The sequence below is a fragment of the Colossoma macropomum genome, unplaced genomic scaffold (assembly GCF_904425465.1).
Source record: "Colossoma macropomum unplaced genomic scaffold, Colossoma_macropomum, whole genome shotgun sequence".
Lineage (NCBI taxonomy): Eukaryota > Metazoa > Chordata > Actinopteri > Characiformes > Serrasalmidae > Colossoma > Colossoma macropomum.
In genome coordinates, this window is record NW_023494785.1 from 46,042,359 (window position 1) to 46,055,024 (window position 12,666).

The 12,666-nt window shown below is 39.0% G+C and overlaps 1 protein-coding gene across 3 annotated transcripts in view; it reads right to left on the reverse strand.

The window, feature by feature from the left end:
• Positions 1–604: 604 nt before the first annotated feature.
• The window catches only part of abcb5 (ATP-binding cassette, sub-family B (MDR/TAP), member 5), a 63,490-nt gene continuing 51,428 nt past the window's right edge, over positions 605–12,666 (reverse strand). For 2 of the 3 annotated variants that reach the window (XM_036596659.1, XM_036596668.1), the window contains exons 17-29: positions 12,285–12,527; positions 12,065–12,214; positions 10,187–10,291; positions 9,988–10,065; positions 9,408–9,491; positions 8,818–9,021; positions 6,889–6,989; positions 6,642–6,782; positions 5,666–5,822; positions 5,321–5,518; positions 4,276–4,482; positions 4,029–4,175; positions 901–1,098 (exon numbers count right to left, since the gene is read on the reverse strand). In XM_036596659.1, the coding sequence (XP_036452552.1) occupies positions 901–1,098; positions 4,029–4,175; positions 4,276–4,482; positions 5,321–5,518; positions 5,666–5,822; positions 6,642–6,782; positions 6,889–6,989; positions 8,818–9,021; positions 9,408–9,491; positions 9,988–10,065; positions 10,187–10,291; positions 12,065–12,214; positions 12,285–12,527 (2,013 nt within the window). Of the gene's footprint in view, positions 1,099–4,028; positions 4,176–4,275; positions 4,483–5,320; positions 5,519–5,665; positions 5,823–6,641; positions 6,783–6,888; positions 6,990–8,817; positions 9,022–9,407; positions 9,492–9,987; positions 10,066–10,186; positions 10,292–12,064; positions 12,215–12,284; positions 12,528–12,666 lie in introns of all 3 variants that reach the window. The other variant, XM_036596643.1, reaches the window with a different exon arrangement.

Sequence of the window (12,666 nt, forward strand, 5' to 3'; positions counted from 1 at the left end):
GGTGATAGGAACCAGGGGTCGCCATGACTACAACACAAATATAGACATTTTATTTACTATCCAGAACCACCAGTGAACCTACACGAGTCTTCTGAGTCTATATGGAATGTTGATGATGGAAAATAGTGGAAAATCTGAAATAATAAGTTTTCTTTGGGGACTATTTTGCCTCACAGCGCCCTGCATGTATCCCTCCACCATGAATGGAGTTTAAGTTCTCTAAACTATCATAAAACAGTGTCTCAGTCATCAGGCAGTGAATTCATAACCATTTCATATAGGAACTTTCTGTGAGGGAGCTTTTAGAGGTGGACGTCTGGTTCCTATCACCACCACTGTGAACAGTTCTGACTCAGTAAGTTTCTCTAGAAACCAAACCGCTCTGAATGTTTCTGTTTTTTAATCTTAAACCATTTAATTATGCAGAATTTTTTCAAATCAGCAGAATTCCCTTTCAAGTTCTCCTGATTTAAAGACAGATTGGGATTCTCCAAGTTAAGGTTTGTCAAAGACACTTTGGGTGCACAGTATTATTCTTCAAAGCACAAATGACCTTAAATATTAAATCTATGTATAAATTAGTAAACACACTGAGAATTTTATGAAAGCTTTTAATCAGCAAATTTTATTAAAGGACCGTGTGGTATTTACATCGTTCTAACTGAGCTACTTCAGCTGTGGATGGCAAGCAAAGTAACGCTGGACGTAGACATGATCTTAAGTTGTCAGCTAATTGTTAAGCCTTTGAGATAAATCAGATGTGTTCAAGAAAAAAAAAAACAATGATATGCTAAAAATTCCAGTGGCATTCCAAGACTGGGATTAGGAAAATACAGGGATATAAAATGACCTTCACTGTACAACTGGACAGTCGACAAGTTTAGGCTACTAAGGTGACAGTTAGTGAGAGACCTGTGCGTTCACCAGGGCGTAGTATGCTTCTTGTTTGGCCATTAGCTCGCTGTGCGTGCCCTGCTCAGCCACCTGGCCATTCTGAATGACCGCAATGATGTCAGCATTCTGGATGGTGGTCAAGCGATGGGCGATGATGATGCAGGTTCGTCCCTGGCGGGCGTCGTCCAGAGCTTTCTGCACAACCTGTAGCACAATGAAGGCAGGACTTTAAAAAATGGTCATTATCACAGTCACCTGTGTGTTATTAGACTCTAAATATCACCTCGTACTTTAACGCTGATCTGATATTTAATGATGGCCTAATCTGCTGCAGAAGGCGTCAATGAGGAACTGCTGTACAACAACATTTTAGTGCATACACTCTTAGAAAAGAGGGTTCTCAAGGGTTTTTGGTTCTGTTGAAGATCAGTGCTCGATAATGTTCTCCTCTGTCTCTGCTAACACAGCTGAAGCTACAATTCAGCAAATTCTTTATTCTTCCAGATGAAGATAAAGTCACCAGCCACTATTACATCATCAGATATTACAGCACCAGAATAAGAACTAGAATAATACGCTCAATATGTCGATTGATCTTTTTAGAATTAGTACTTTGCAAAGAGTGACATAATTTTGTTAGGAAGCTAATATTATTAGCATTTATGCTAGCCTCCACAGAATAAGTGTTCTTGCTCACATTTTCTCGACAAAAAATAAGCTGTTTGATTCTACACATGATTTTGTGTAACTGTAGATATCTGTGAGCAACTGAGCGCAGAAAAGTGCACTATGTAATTTAATGTCAGCACAAATAGTAACAAGCTAAGATAACCAGTCAGACAGCGAATGTGTCAGTTCACTTTCAAGACAAGACTAATATGAACCTCACCTGTGAAAAGTGCAGTGTATCATTTCATCACAGCCAAGAAGGTCACAATTTAACATGGACTTTTTTACATCACCACATTTTGTGGCCGTGGCCTCCCACCAAACTTCAGAGTGATTGGTCAGCGTTTTAAAGAGATCTGAGCCAAAGAGTGTTTTCAGGGCAGGTAAGTCATTTTTTGGTTACTGAGCTGTTTGTGTGAACAAAATCCAGCCTGATATCACTGTAATCTCCATCTTGTTTCTACAGCGCAGCTCCGTTTAGAAGCAGCTGACCAACTCACAGCCAGTGCAGCTGGGCTTCAGTCCAGCCTCCGCACTGCGGGGTCAGTTCTTACACAGCGTTACAGCTCAGACACCTTCAGTACACAAAGACTAATAAAGCACATTCAGTCTTTTAGTTCCAGTTTACACAGATTTAAACTGAAACAGAGAAACTTCTGAAAACAGAGACTTTCTGCTTTATTAGGATCTTTCAGACGTCAGTATTTTGGTTTTTAATATGTTTATGAATGAAATTGACATTATCAGCTGGTAAAGCTGTAGTTATTCAGAGACAATGTTCATATTTTACTGATGTTTTTATTTACTGGGCTAAAATAAATCTGTCACTGTTTGACACTCAGACTCAGTCAGTGTTCATATATAATCTGATGTGTGTGTATCAGCTGATCTGTCTGTCTGTCTGTCTTATAGATGATAATATATAATGCAGAACGGCTGGAAAATAGATTTGAATTATACTGAATTAACTCTGTTTGCACTGATTGATCAGATGTTTCTATCAGGTGTTAAACTGACCCTCTGTCTGTTACAGTGAAGCCACCCAGGCACTTTCCTCATTTTGGGTGGACTTGTCCTGAACAGTAGGAGCCAGAAACAAAGCTCAAGTGTTTGCTTGTAGCAGAGATGTTTATGTTGCTTGTATAAAATATGATTATTTCACAAAAGCCAAAATTTGTTAGGTTGTGCCCGCTCTCCCTCAGCTAATTAACCAAATTAGAGACAAAAGTGTCATAAAATGAGATAAAAGACAATTAAATAATTAGATGTAAGAAGGTGGAAATTTAACTAACTCATTTAGGTCAGTTCTTGAATTTGAACACACTGTGGAAAAAAATTAATTTAACGCTTTAAGTTAAATGTCACTTGCATAACATGGACAATTACAAGACACAGAAAAGGAGACTTTACAGCTGACTATAAAATACAGTACCTCAAAAATGAACACAGTCACATTAAAGAAAATAAAGAGAGAAGTTAAGTGTTGAATGCATGTTTTTACTACAGATTGAGAGGCATCCAGAATAGCACTGCCACCTGGTGGTCACAGTGGTCACCAAGCCTGCCCCTAAAGAGCCTATCCAGCAGTGTAATTTGAACCCCAATTTACTACACTTGATCCAACTTTTCAGTCATATCATCATTTAAATACTGTAATGCGGGAAACTCCTTATTCAAGCAGGTAGAGTTCTTATCTTGGTCATCTCTACACAGTTCACTGGGGGTATTTTATATTTCCATGTTTCAAAAATCCCACATAATTAAGTAGTTAAGATGTATACAGAGTCGTTCAGAGTGGTTTGGTTTCTAGAGAAACTTACAGAGTCAGAATTGTTCACAGTGGTGGTGATAGGAACCAGACGTCCACCTCTAAAAGCTCCCTCACAGAAAGTTCCTACATGAAATGGTTATGAATTCATTGCCTGATGACTGAGACACTGTTTTATGATAGTTTAGAGAGCTTAAACTCCATTCATGGTGGAGGGATACATGCAGGGCGCTGTGAGGCAAAATAGTCCCCAAAGAAACTTATTATTTCAGATTTTCCTCTATTTTCCATCATCAACATTCCATATAAACTCAGAAGACTCGTGTAGGTTCACTGGTGGTTCTGGAGAGTAAATAAAATGTCTATATTTGTGTTGTAGTCATGGCGACCCCTGGTTCCTATCACCACTGCTGAGTCAGTAAGCTGGACTCTGAATTACTTTGTTTACATTTTAACAATTATTTTGTACAGAAATGAGTAAAACTGTCCTTTAGGAGCTGCTGTCTGATTGAACACTTTATATATCGCCTTTGCTTCAGTTAGAAAAATAGTATTTGTATGTTACCAAATTATTACCAAGGGGTAACATTACATTGTTAATACCATCTTGCATACATCAAATTTATGCTTAGGTTTGTGTATAGATTTGACCTCAAAAAGATAATATGCTAAAGCTGACCGTGAGCCTCTCACTGACCTTCTCACTCTCTGTGTCCAGGGCTGAAGTGGCTTCATCCAGCAACAGCACTCTGGGTTTGCGGACCAGAGCTCGAGCGATGGCTATCCTCTGTTTCTGCCCTCCAGACAACTGAGTGCCTTTATCTCCCACACGTGTGTTGTATTTCTGAAAAAACATGCAGATGATAAAAATACAAAGCATAAAAGCTCATGAGAACTCAATAAAAGCATTTTATAACATATTCCTGCTAAACTACTCTTTGTACCTCTGGCAAGCTGAGTATAAAGTTATGGATATTGGCACTTATAGCAGCCTCCACGATCTCTTCCTGACTGACCACACGACTGTTGTCTCCATACTGGATGTTCTCAGCAATGGTGCAGTCAAACAGAATGGGCTCCTGAGAGACCAGGCCCAGCTGAGAGCGCAGCCACGCAAGATTGAGCGTCCGAGTGTCCGTCCCATCTGCAAACTGAGAGAGACAAGCAGCCAACAGTCCAACATCAGCAGCACTATGAGTTCCCAGCTCATTACACACCTCTGTGTTTAAAGCCCTAGAAAACCTACATTAGAGTTTTGTTTATCAATAGATTAATTTAAAGCAGTCAATCTAAAAATACACTGATCGGTCACTTTATTAAGTCCACCTCCTTGTATCTACGCTCACTGTCCACTTTATCAGCTCCACTGACCGTATAGTTTCACTCTGTAGTTCTACAGTTACAGACTGTAGTCCATCTGTTTCTCTGCATACTTTGTTACCCTGTTCTTCAGTGGTCAGGACCCCCATGGACCCTCACAGAGCAGGTACTATTTGGGTGGTGGGTCATTCTCAGCACTGCAGTAACACTGATGTGGTGGTGGTGTGTTAGTGTGTGTTAGGGGTGGGAATCTTTAGGCATCTCACGATTCGATTCGATTCCGATTCAGAGGGCTGCGATGCGATTATAAAACGATTATCGATGCATCTTTTTTTCTATACTATACACGATTTCTATTTTCTCACTGTGTGAGGACTTGGTACTTTTAAAGCAAAGTATTTGTAATGATCTATAATGCATTTACGTCCAATATCTTTTATTAATAAAACAAATGGAAGTGATGTGACAAGTGAACTGGAAGGCTCTCATCGTGATGCATCTAAGAATTGATTTTTTCCTGCACCCCTAGTGTGTGTTGTGTTGGCGTGAGTGGATCAGGCACAGCAGTGCTGCTGGCAACACAGGGTAGACTGTACTGAATGCACCAAAGGTAATGACTAGATCTCTGAGGATTCTAATGCCAAAAGATCTACTGGGCTCCAAACTCACCACTTGGCCACTGGCAGGGTTGTAGAAGCGTTCCAGCAGCTGGATGGAGGTGCTCTTTCCACAGCCACTGCCTCCCACCAGAGCCAGGGTCTGTCCTTGGGCCACAGACACGTTTAGGCCCTGCAGAATCTTCACGTTTGGACGTGTTGGGTAGGAGAAGTGCACATTGTGGAATTCTATGTCTCCCTTAAAATTTGTCTAAAAGAAAAATCTGAATTATTTTGACTCAAAGCGGTGGCCCATACAGCGACAGCTCTGGCCCAGCAATGATATAATTACTTCATATAATATGAAAACTCATAAGGTTTTGCTGCCAAAGGTGAGACTAAAAAGTCCAGCACTCACCGGTTTGTCTCCTCCCTCATTGTAGATGTCAATCTCAGGCGTTTTGTCAAGCAAGTTTAAGATCCTCCCAGCTGCTGCTTTGGCTTTGGCAAAGTCTGGGGCAAAAGACGAGGACTGACCGATGTTCATGGCAGCGAAGACAATTACAGAAAACACCCTGATGGGAAAATGAACCATCGTTGAAAGAGCTGTGAGAAACATTATAATTAGTCAGAATACCAACAGTCTATGTTGCTTTCCTTCTGAGACTGTGATTTTTCTGAGGCTACCAGACTTTGTCTGGAGTTTGGCCTTCAGTTATGAACATTTCTTAGAATCCTTTCATCAAGAAATCCAGCAGCGCCCTGAATCTCACTCAAACTAGAGAAAGAAATGGCTCAGCCCTTTTCATTGAAAGAGGTCGTTCTTCATGGCCCTCTGCCTTCTTTGAAACAAAATGTATTTTTTTCAGATGCCTCTGTTTTAAAGCTCAGGACTGCAGCACAATCCTCTGTTCACCTTAAACATGAAACCTCTACACAGTGAAGGATGCAGCTTCAAGGGTACAAACATGGCGGAAGACCTCTGAAGACAGGAAACTACTAACATTACACACTTTAAAGGAAAGATTTAAAATAAGCTCGGATTCTTATCTGTTTCAATCTAAGAAAAACTATTGACCAATTTAATACGAATACTGATGTTAAACCTTACTCTGTAGAAACGGCTTTGTTTAAAAAAAAGTGTCCAAATTATGTATGAAAATTAGAGATTTTCATTGTCCCACTTTGAAAACATCACGGAACAAACCTAGAAATTCATAAAATACTAAACCTAATGAATCACTACATTAAAAGAATAAAATGCTGCTCTCCTGTACAGAGCAGTTACTCTGGAAACAATTAACAATTAAATTGAAAAAATAAAATAATAGGAAAGCCAGTGCCATTACAAACGCAAAAAGCCAGCTCAGCAGTTTTACACAAACTGCACTTACAAAAAAACGTTCTCATATTCAGTGTAGCAGTTTGCGATCAGCCAGGAGCCAAAGCGGAAGATTGCGCTGTTGACCAAGTAAGGGGTCGCTTGGGCAATTGCGAACGTGATTCCATAGAGAGGTGCTTTGCATAAGGCAGACCTGAAAAGTAATGACAGTCATGTTATTTTTTGTGAAATACAGATATTGATTCAAATTGTTGAGTAAATATGCAGGTATGTTCTGAGAAATGAGTCCTAAAACTCACCGATATGGTCTGCTGAGGCTTTCGCTGAACTTCCTGAAGAACACGTCTTCTTTTGTTAACGCAACAACTGTCTTGAAGTTCTCAACAGTTTCGGTGGATATCTGCACAACAACAACGTTAGTGTGCAAGAAATGTTTGCATTTTTTTCCTGGTGTTCCATTCAAAGGTCATCGTAAGTAAACTATTCACACCATCAGCCTCGAATTCAAACAATAACAACCTCATATAACTCAAATACCGTACAGTCGATCAAAAAACTGGAAATGAACACAACATCTCCACCCCTTTTTTGAGTGAATTTGGCTATGTTAAGGTGCTCAGAAGCAGCTGCACATGATCCTAAGGTTCCATGCCCAATGCCAAATGTGGGTATAAAGCCCCCCAGCATTGGGCTGTGGAGCAGTGGAACTGTGTTCTCTGGAGTGATGGAGCTGCATTCAATACCTTTGGGATGAGTTAGTGAATCTGCTCAATCAGATTCTCACAGCAATGTTCCACATCTAGTGTAAAGCCTTCCCAGAAGAGTAGAGGCTTTTACTGCAGCACAAACTCAATATTAACACCTGTATTTCAGAAGAAGAAACAGTTAAACAGGTGTCCACAAATATTTGGACAAATTCTGTACCACAGAACCAAGTTTTTAAATTATATTTTTAACCAACTGATTTCATTAAGGCTAAATAAAAATCGGGTAAAAATGAGGATTTTGTGAGGATGCTGTGAGGATTTTGTGAGAATGTTGTTAGGATTTTGTGAGGATGTTGTGAGAATGCTGAGGATGCTGTGCTGATGTTTTGATGATGCTGTGAGTATGTGTTGTGGATGCTGTGAGGATGTTGTAAGGATTTTGCGAAGATGCTGTGAGGATGTTGTGATGTCACTTCCTGCTGTGGAAGTGACATCACACACACTTCCTGCTTCCTGTGATGTCTGCTACTTTCATAGGGAAAGAAATCCTGTCACTAGAGTCAACTGAGCAAATGTAGTATATTGAGAAGCATATTTGATCACTAATATTCAGGTTCCCTGTATGACAAAAAAATATAGGATCATGTATTTTACCATATTTGAAATATGTTTCAAATACACTGTAATCAATGCTGAAGTACATTTTTCCAGAATATATTACCATTTTAACCAAATGAATTTTAAAATACATTCATTTTAAAATGTATAGGGAAATATTACACATAGAAATGTACCATACAAAAATAAATGTATGTAAATGTGATATGTTTATCAAATCCATTAGAAAATGTATGAAATATCCAGAATCCTGTCTGATGCTCTTCACTGTCTGATACCTTTAGAAATGAGTTTGTGTTCCAGTATCTTCATTTTAATATGATCAAATGAACCTTTAACATGACAAAAGCGAGTGTTGTAGGTATTGATACTCTATGAAAATGCACTTATGATTTGATATCCTGGGCGCATATTACAGAACCATCTAATCTCTGAAATCTGATGTGTTTAGTCAGTAGGGACTGAATTTCAGACAGTACCTATTACAGAATAACAGTTCCTAACTTCATAATCTCATCATGAACTCCAGATAAGAAAATATTGTCACACAAACATCCTAACCAGACTAAACCTCCTAAATACTGTCCTAACTTTAAGCGGCCCTCGACAGGTCGCCAGTCCATCACAGAGCATAACACATACAAATAAATGCATTTTAAAAACATATTAAATAAATGCATTTGGCCATTTTCATACATTGAAAAATATTTTTGATAAGTGCATTTTTAATGTATTTTTCCATATGTGTTGAGGCTATTGAGACTATCAAAGTGGATGAAAATGTTTTAGCAGAACCTTCTGCTGACAAGTAAGTGATGGCGGCCACTGCAACCATCTACACACCGTCAAACTTTATCACAAAGGCATTTGGTACTTGGACTAGTCAGTGAGTAACTCACTTACCTTGCCTGACATCTCCAGTGCACTCTGGTCTTTAGAAGTGTGACCTGCTGTGGCTCTCATCTGGATGAAATTGGCCCCAGAGAGGACAGGCATGCAAGCCAGGATGAGAAGAGTGAGCTGCCAGCAGTGAATGAAGGCTATAATCATGGCAATGATCAGAGCACACACAGTGTTGGTGGCCAGGCCCAGTCTAGATCCAGCTGCCTGATAGAAAGAAGAGAAACAAGTAAAACATGAGAACTTCAGGGATTGTTTGTTGTGTTCATACTCATTCAGAACCTGTTCTGTTTTTATTCTGCAAACAATCATAACTGATTATCATAACCACCCAAAAAGTGTCAGATGGATGAAACCAGGGTTTCTTTGGAGAGTAATGATACATACTGTTAGGTTTCTCAACTGTTTTTAATGAACATCTATTTAATTTATGGAAAATTCTATAATTTAATTTTGAAAATAAAAAAGACTGGATATTTTTGATAAGTGGAAAGTGATGGATATAATGAACAATAAACAAAACAAAACAAGCTGTATCCATGCTGAAGGGTTAATTACCAGTTCTGATGGCAAAATCACTCTGTTCCACTCACCCCTTTAACCAGTGATGCATCTGTTGCTAGTTTAGTGGTCAGGATTCCTACTGCATTGTTGTGGTCATCAAACCAGGCAATTTCCTTCATGGGGAAAAAGCCTTGTGTTTGTCAGCCATGGAGACAAACTGATCAGGTGTTGAATCAGGCATGCCCAACGCCCCTCAGGGGTTCTACCCCAAATGTATTTATCAAATATATTTTTGAATGTATATAAATGGACAATGTATCTAAATTTATATAAATGTATTTGTGAATTATATTTTTAAAATGCACGTATTAGTATTAGTTATTATATGTGTTCAGTTGTGTGTAATAAAGGTTACAGATATTACCTTAAATTAATGCACTTTAAAATATATTTGGTTAATATGGAGATATATAATATATAAAATACATGTTCATATATGTTTTGTCATATGGGCCAGTGCAATAATTCCATAATTACGCTTGTGAAGACTTCAGCCTTGTCTAAAAGTTAAGGTTAAGTCTGAAGGTGCTGAGTGTCTGCAGGGTAGATCTTCTAGAGCAGAGTTGGGCACCCTGGTGTTTTTAAAGGCAGCTAAATGGGTTGCCATACCTGTCTCAAAATGGCTTTGAAAGCTTGACTCCTCAACCTCATGGTCAGAATTTCTCCAGACTTACCAAACATGTAGCCCTGGAAAAGTAAATATTTGTAAAAGTAAATATCTGTAAATATTGATCTTCAGAATAAACTTATTTAGCCACAGAACAGAGCGTTGATGATCTAGGTCCAATAGTCTGTGTTCAGCCTATACCTGAAAGAAGAAGGTGAGAAAAGCCACAGCTCCAACGAGGAGGAACAGAAGAGAGAACATCAGAGTCTTCTGTCGTTTCACTTCAGGGTCAGACTCAGCAAACACCTAAACACAAACCATAACACCTCATTTTGAGTCTACCTACATAGAAACTTCATATCAGTTCATTATAGAATAACATATTTACAAAGTAAAACCTGAGTATTTATGAACAGCGTATGCTGTTAATCAGAAGATGATAACACTTAAGTATGTTTAAAAACAAGTTCTCTTGTACTCAAGTAGAAATACAGACAGGGAACTTTTACTTTTACTCTAATAATTTACCAACGGTATTTGTATTTTTTGTGCATATATCTGTACGTAAATCCAAACATATAGGAACATATCATCACTGTCCAAAACAGAAAAAAGTATCTCCATTTTTTGCAACTTTTAGCTCTCTGGATATTTTGTCATCACTGACATGGTGTGAGGACCAATAGAAATGTGCCAAAACATCTTGGAATAAAATCTCTTTACATTGACTTACACTGAAAGTAAAGAAGGTTTTTTGTCTTCTCCTGCAAACTTACCATTTTGGGGATACTAGTTTTTCTTTGGACAGCGACAACATGTATTACATAAGTTCAAGGTCATCAAGATATTCCATAGAACTGATATGCAATGTTCTTAAGTAGGACTCCATTACTTGGGAATAATGTTTCTTTTGTTTAAGGCCCCTTGTCTGATCATTTAAGGTGCCTTGCTGTTTTCATATCAGGTTCCTTGCTATTTTTGTTTAAGGCCCCTTACTTTTTTTGTTTAAGGCCCCTTGTTTAAGGTCAATTGCATGGTCTTCATAAAGCAACATATTTTCATCTGGCAATTACTGACATTAGCTCTTCATAAATACTCAACTGTTGCTTTATAATTACATAACTTACACTTATACATGTGTTATTAAAGGAGACCTATTCTGCTTTCCTTTTTTTCTCTTTCCTTTAAGTGTTGTGTCTTTTTCTGCATGTAAACATTCTGCAAAGTCCCAGAGGTTAGCATTCCCTCCAGAGGGAAAATCTCTCTCCGACAGAATCCACTTTTCTCAGCTGCCTGAAACGCCTCATTGGAATTCCAGCCCTTTTCCTTTGTTACAGGATGACATTATCTTGTAACACAGTCCTTACTGCCTGCCTACCGGTGAGCTCGGCCCCCTCACGTAGCGCACAGCAGCTACCGGAGGAGGAAGAGTGTGTTCAGTGACCGGACTTTCAGGATCCACTCTGGATCAAACTGATCCAGCAGAACCAACACTGCTGGAGAAACAGCCACAGCTGAGTTTACAGCTGCTCAGGAGAGAAGGGTCTGTCTGCAGACTGCAGGACAGGGGCAGAACCTGGAGGGTAACCCTAACCCTAACCGCTCTGGAGGCTGGCTGATCAGAACAGAATGGGCGAGCTAACCAATCAGAGCACACTGGGCTCATCGGGAGGCGGAGCTTAAAGACACAGGAGCTCTAACAGAGCGTTTCAGACAGAGGGTGAATAGAGATGAACAGTATGAGGAAAATGATGTTGAAGCATATAAATCTGTTCTAGTAGACCAAGAATAAAATCATGAACATTGAAAATCAGCATATAGGTCCTCTTTAAGTCCCAGTGTGGCCTTCAAAGAAAGTGTTACCACACAATGATAAAATGCATTTGATAACAACTACTTACGTTATAGAAATAAGCAGTACATGTAAACTGAAAAGTACCATTGGGTTAAGTCTGGACTAAATGTACACATATTTGCTAAATTTGCACATACTGTATATTAATGGAAAATGATTGTGATAATGAATTATTCAGGTAACAAATTCATTATCAACATGATACAAACATATAGAGTACTCACACCAATGATTTTGGCAAAGAGGATGGCCACGCAGGGGTAGACAGCTCCTCCCACAAAGCTGGCCAGTGTGCCCACCAGCAGGTATGGCCACTCGGGCTTGTTCAAGGCCAGAATCCTCCTGAAAGGCATGTCTGGAACTTTTTCCTCTCCCTAACAAGGAGATATCCATGACTAACATGAACCATGTGTATTATCACATACATAAGCTATCATGGTGTACCTTTTTGTCCTTTTTGACACTTTCTGATTTTTTCCTCTTTGTGTTTTTTGAGGATCTTCTTTGAAGAGAAATGCTGCGTCTTATTGAGTTTCTCGCAAAACCACCATGTTCTGTTGCCACAACCGTCAGATCATCAGAATTGTCTGTATCTGTGTCAGATGATTGCTCACATATCACTAACCCTAACCCTTTAGAAACATTTCCTTGGCATTCATCTTCAGCATCTTCTAATCTCCCAGACATCTGTGTAACATAAAATAAGTGAATTATTCAACTAAACATCTAAGAGGCAACCACAAGCTGATCTTTGCTGAATGCTCTGCTATTCACTTTAACACTGTGACAGATTATAGATTGATATATTCACAGGTTTTGCAACTTG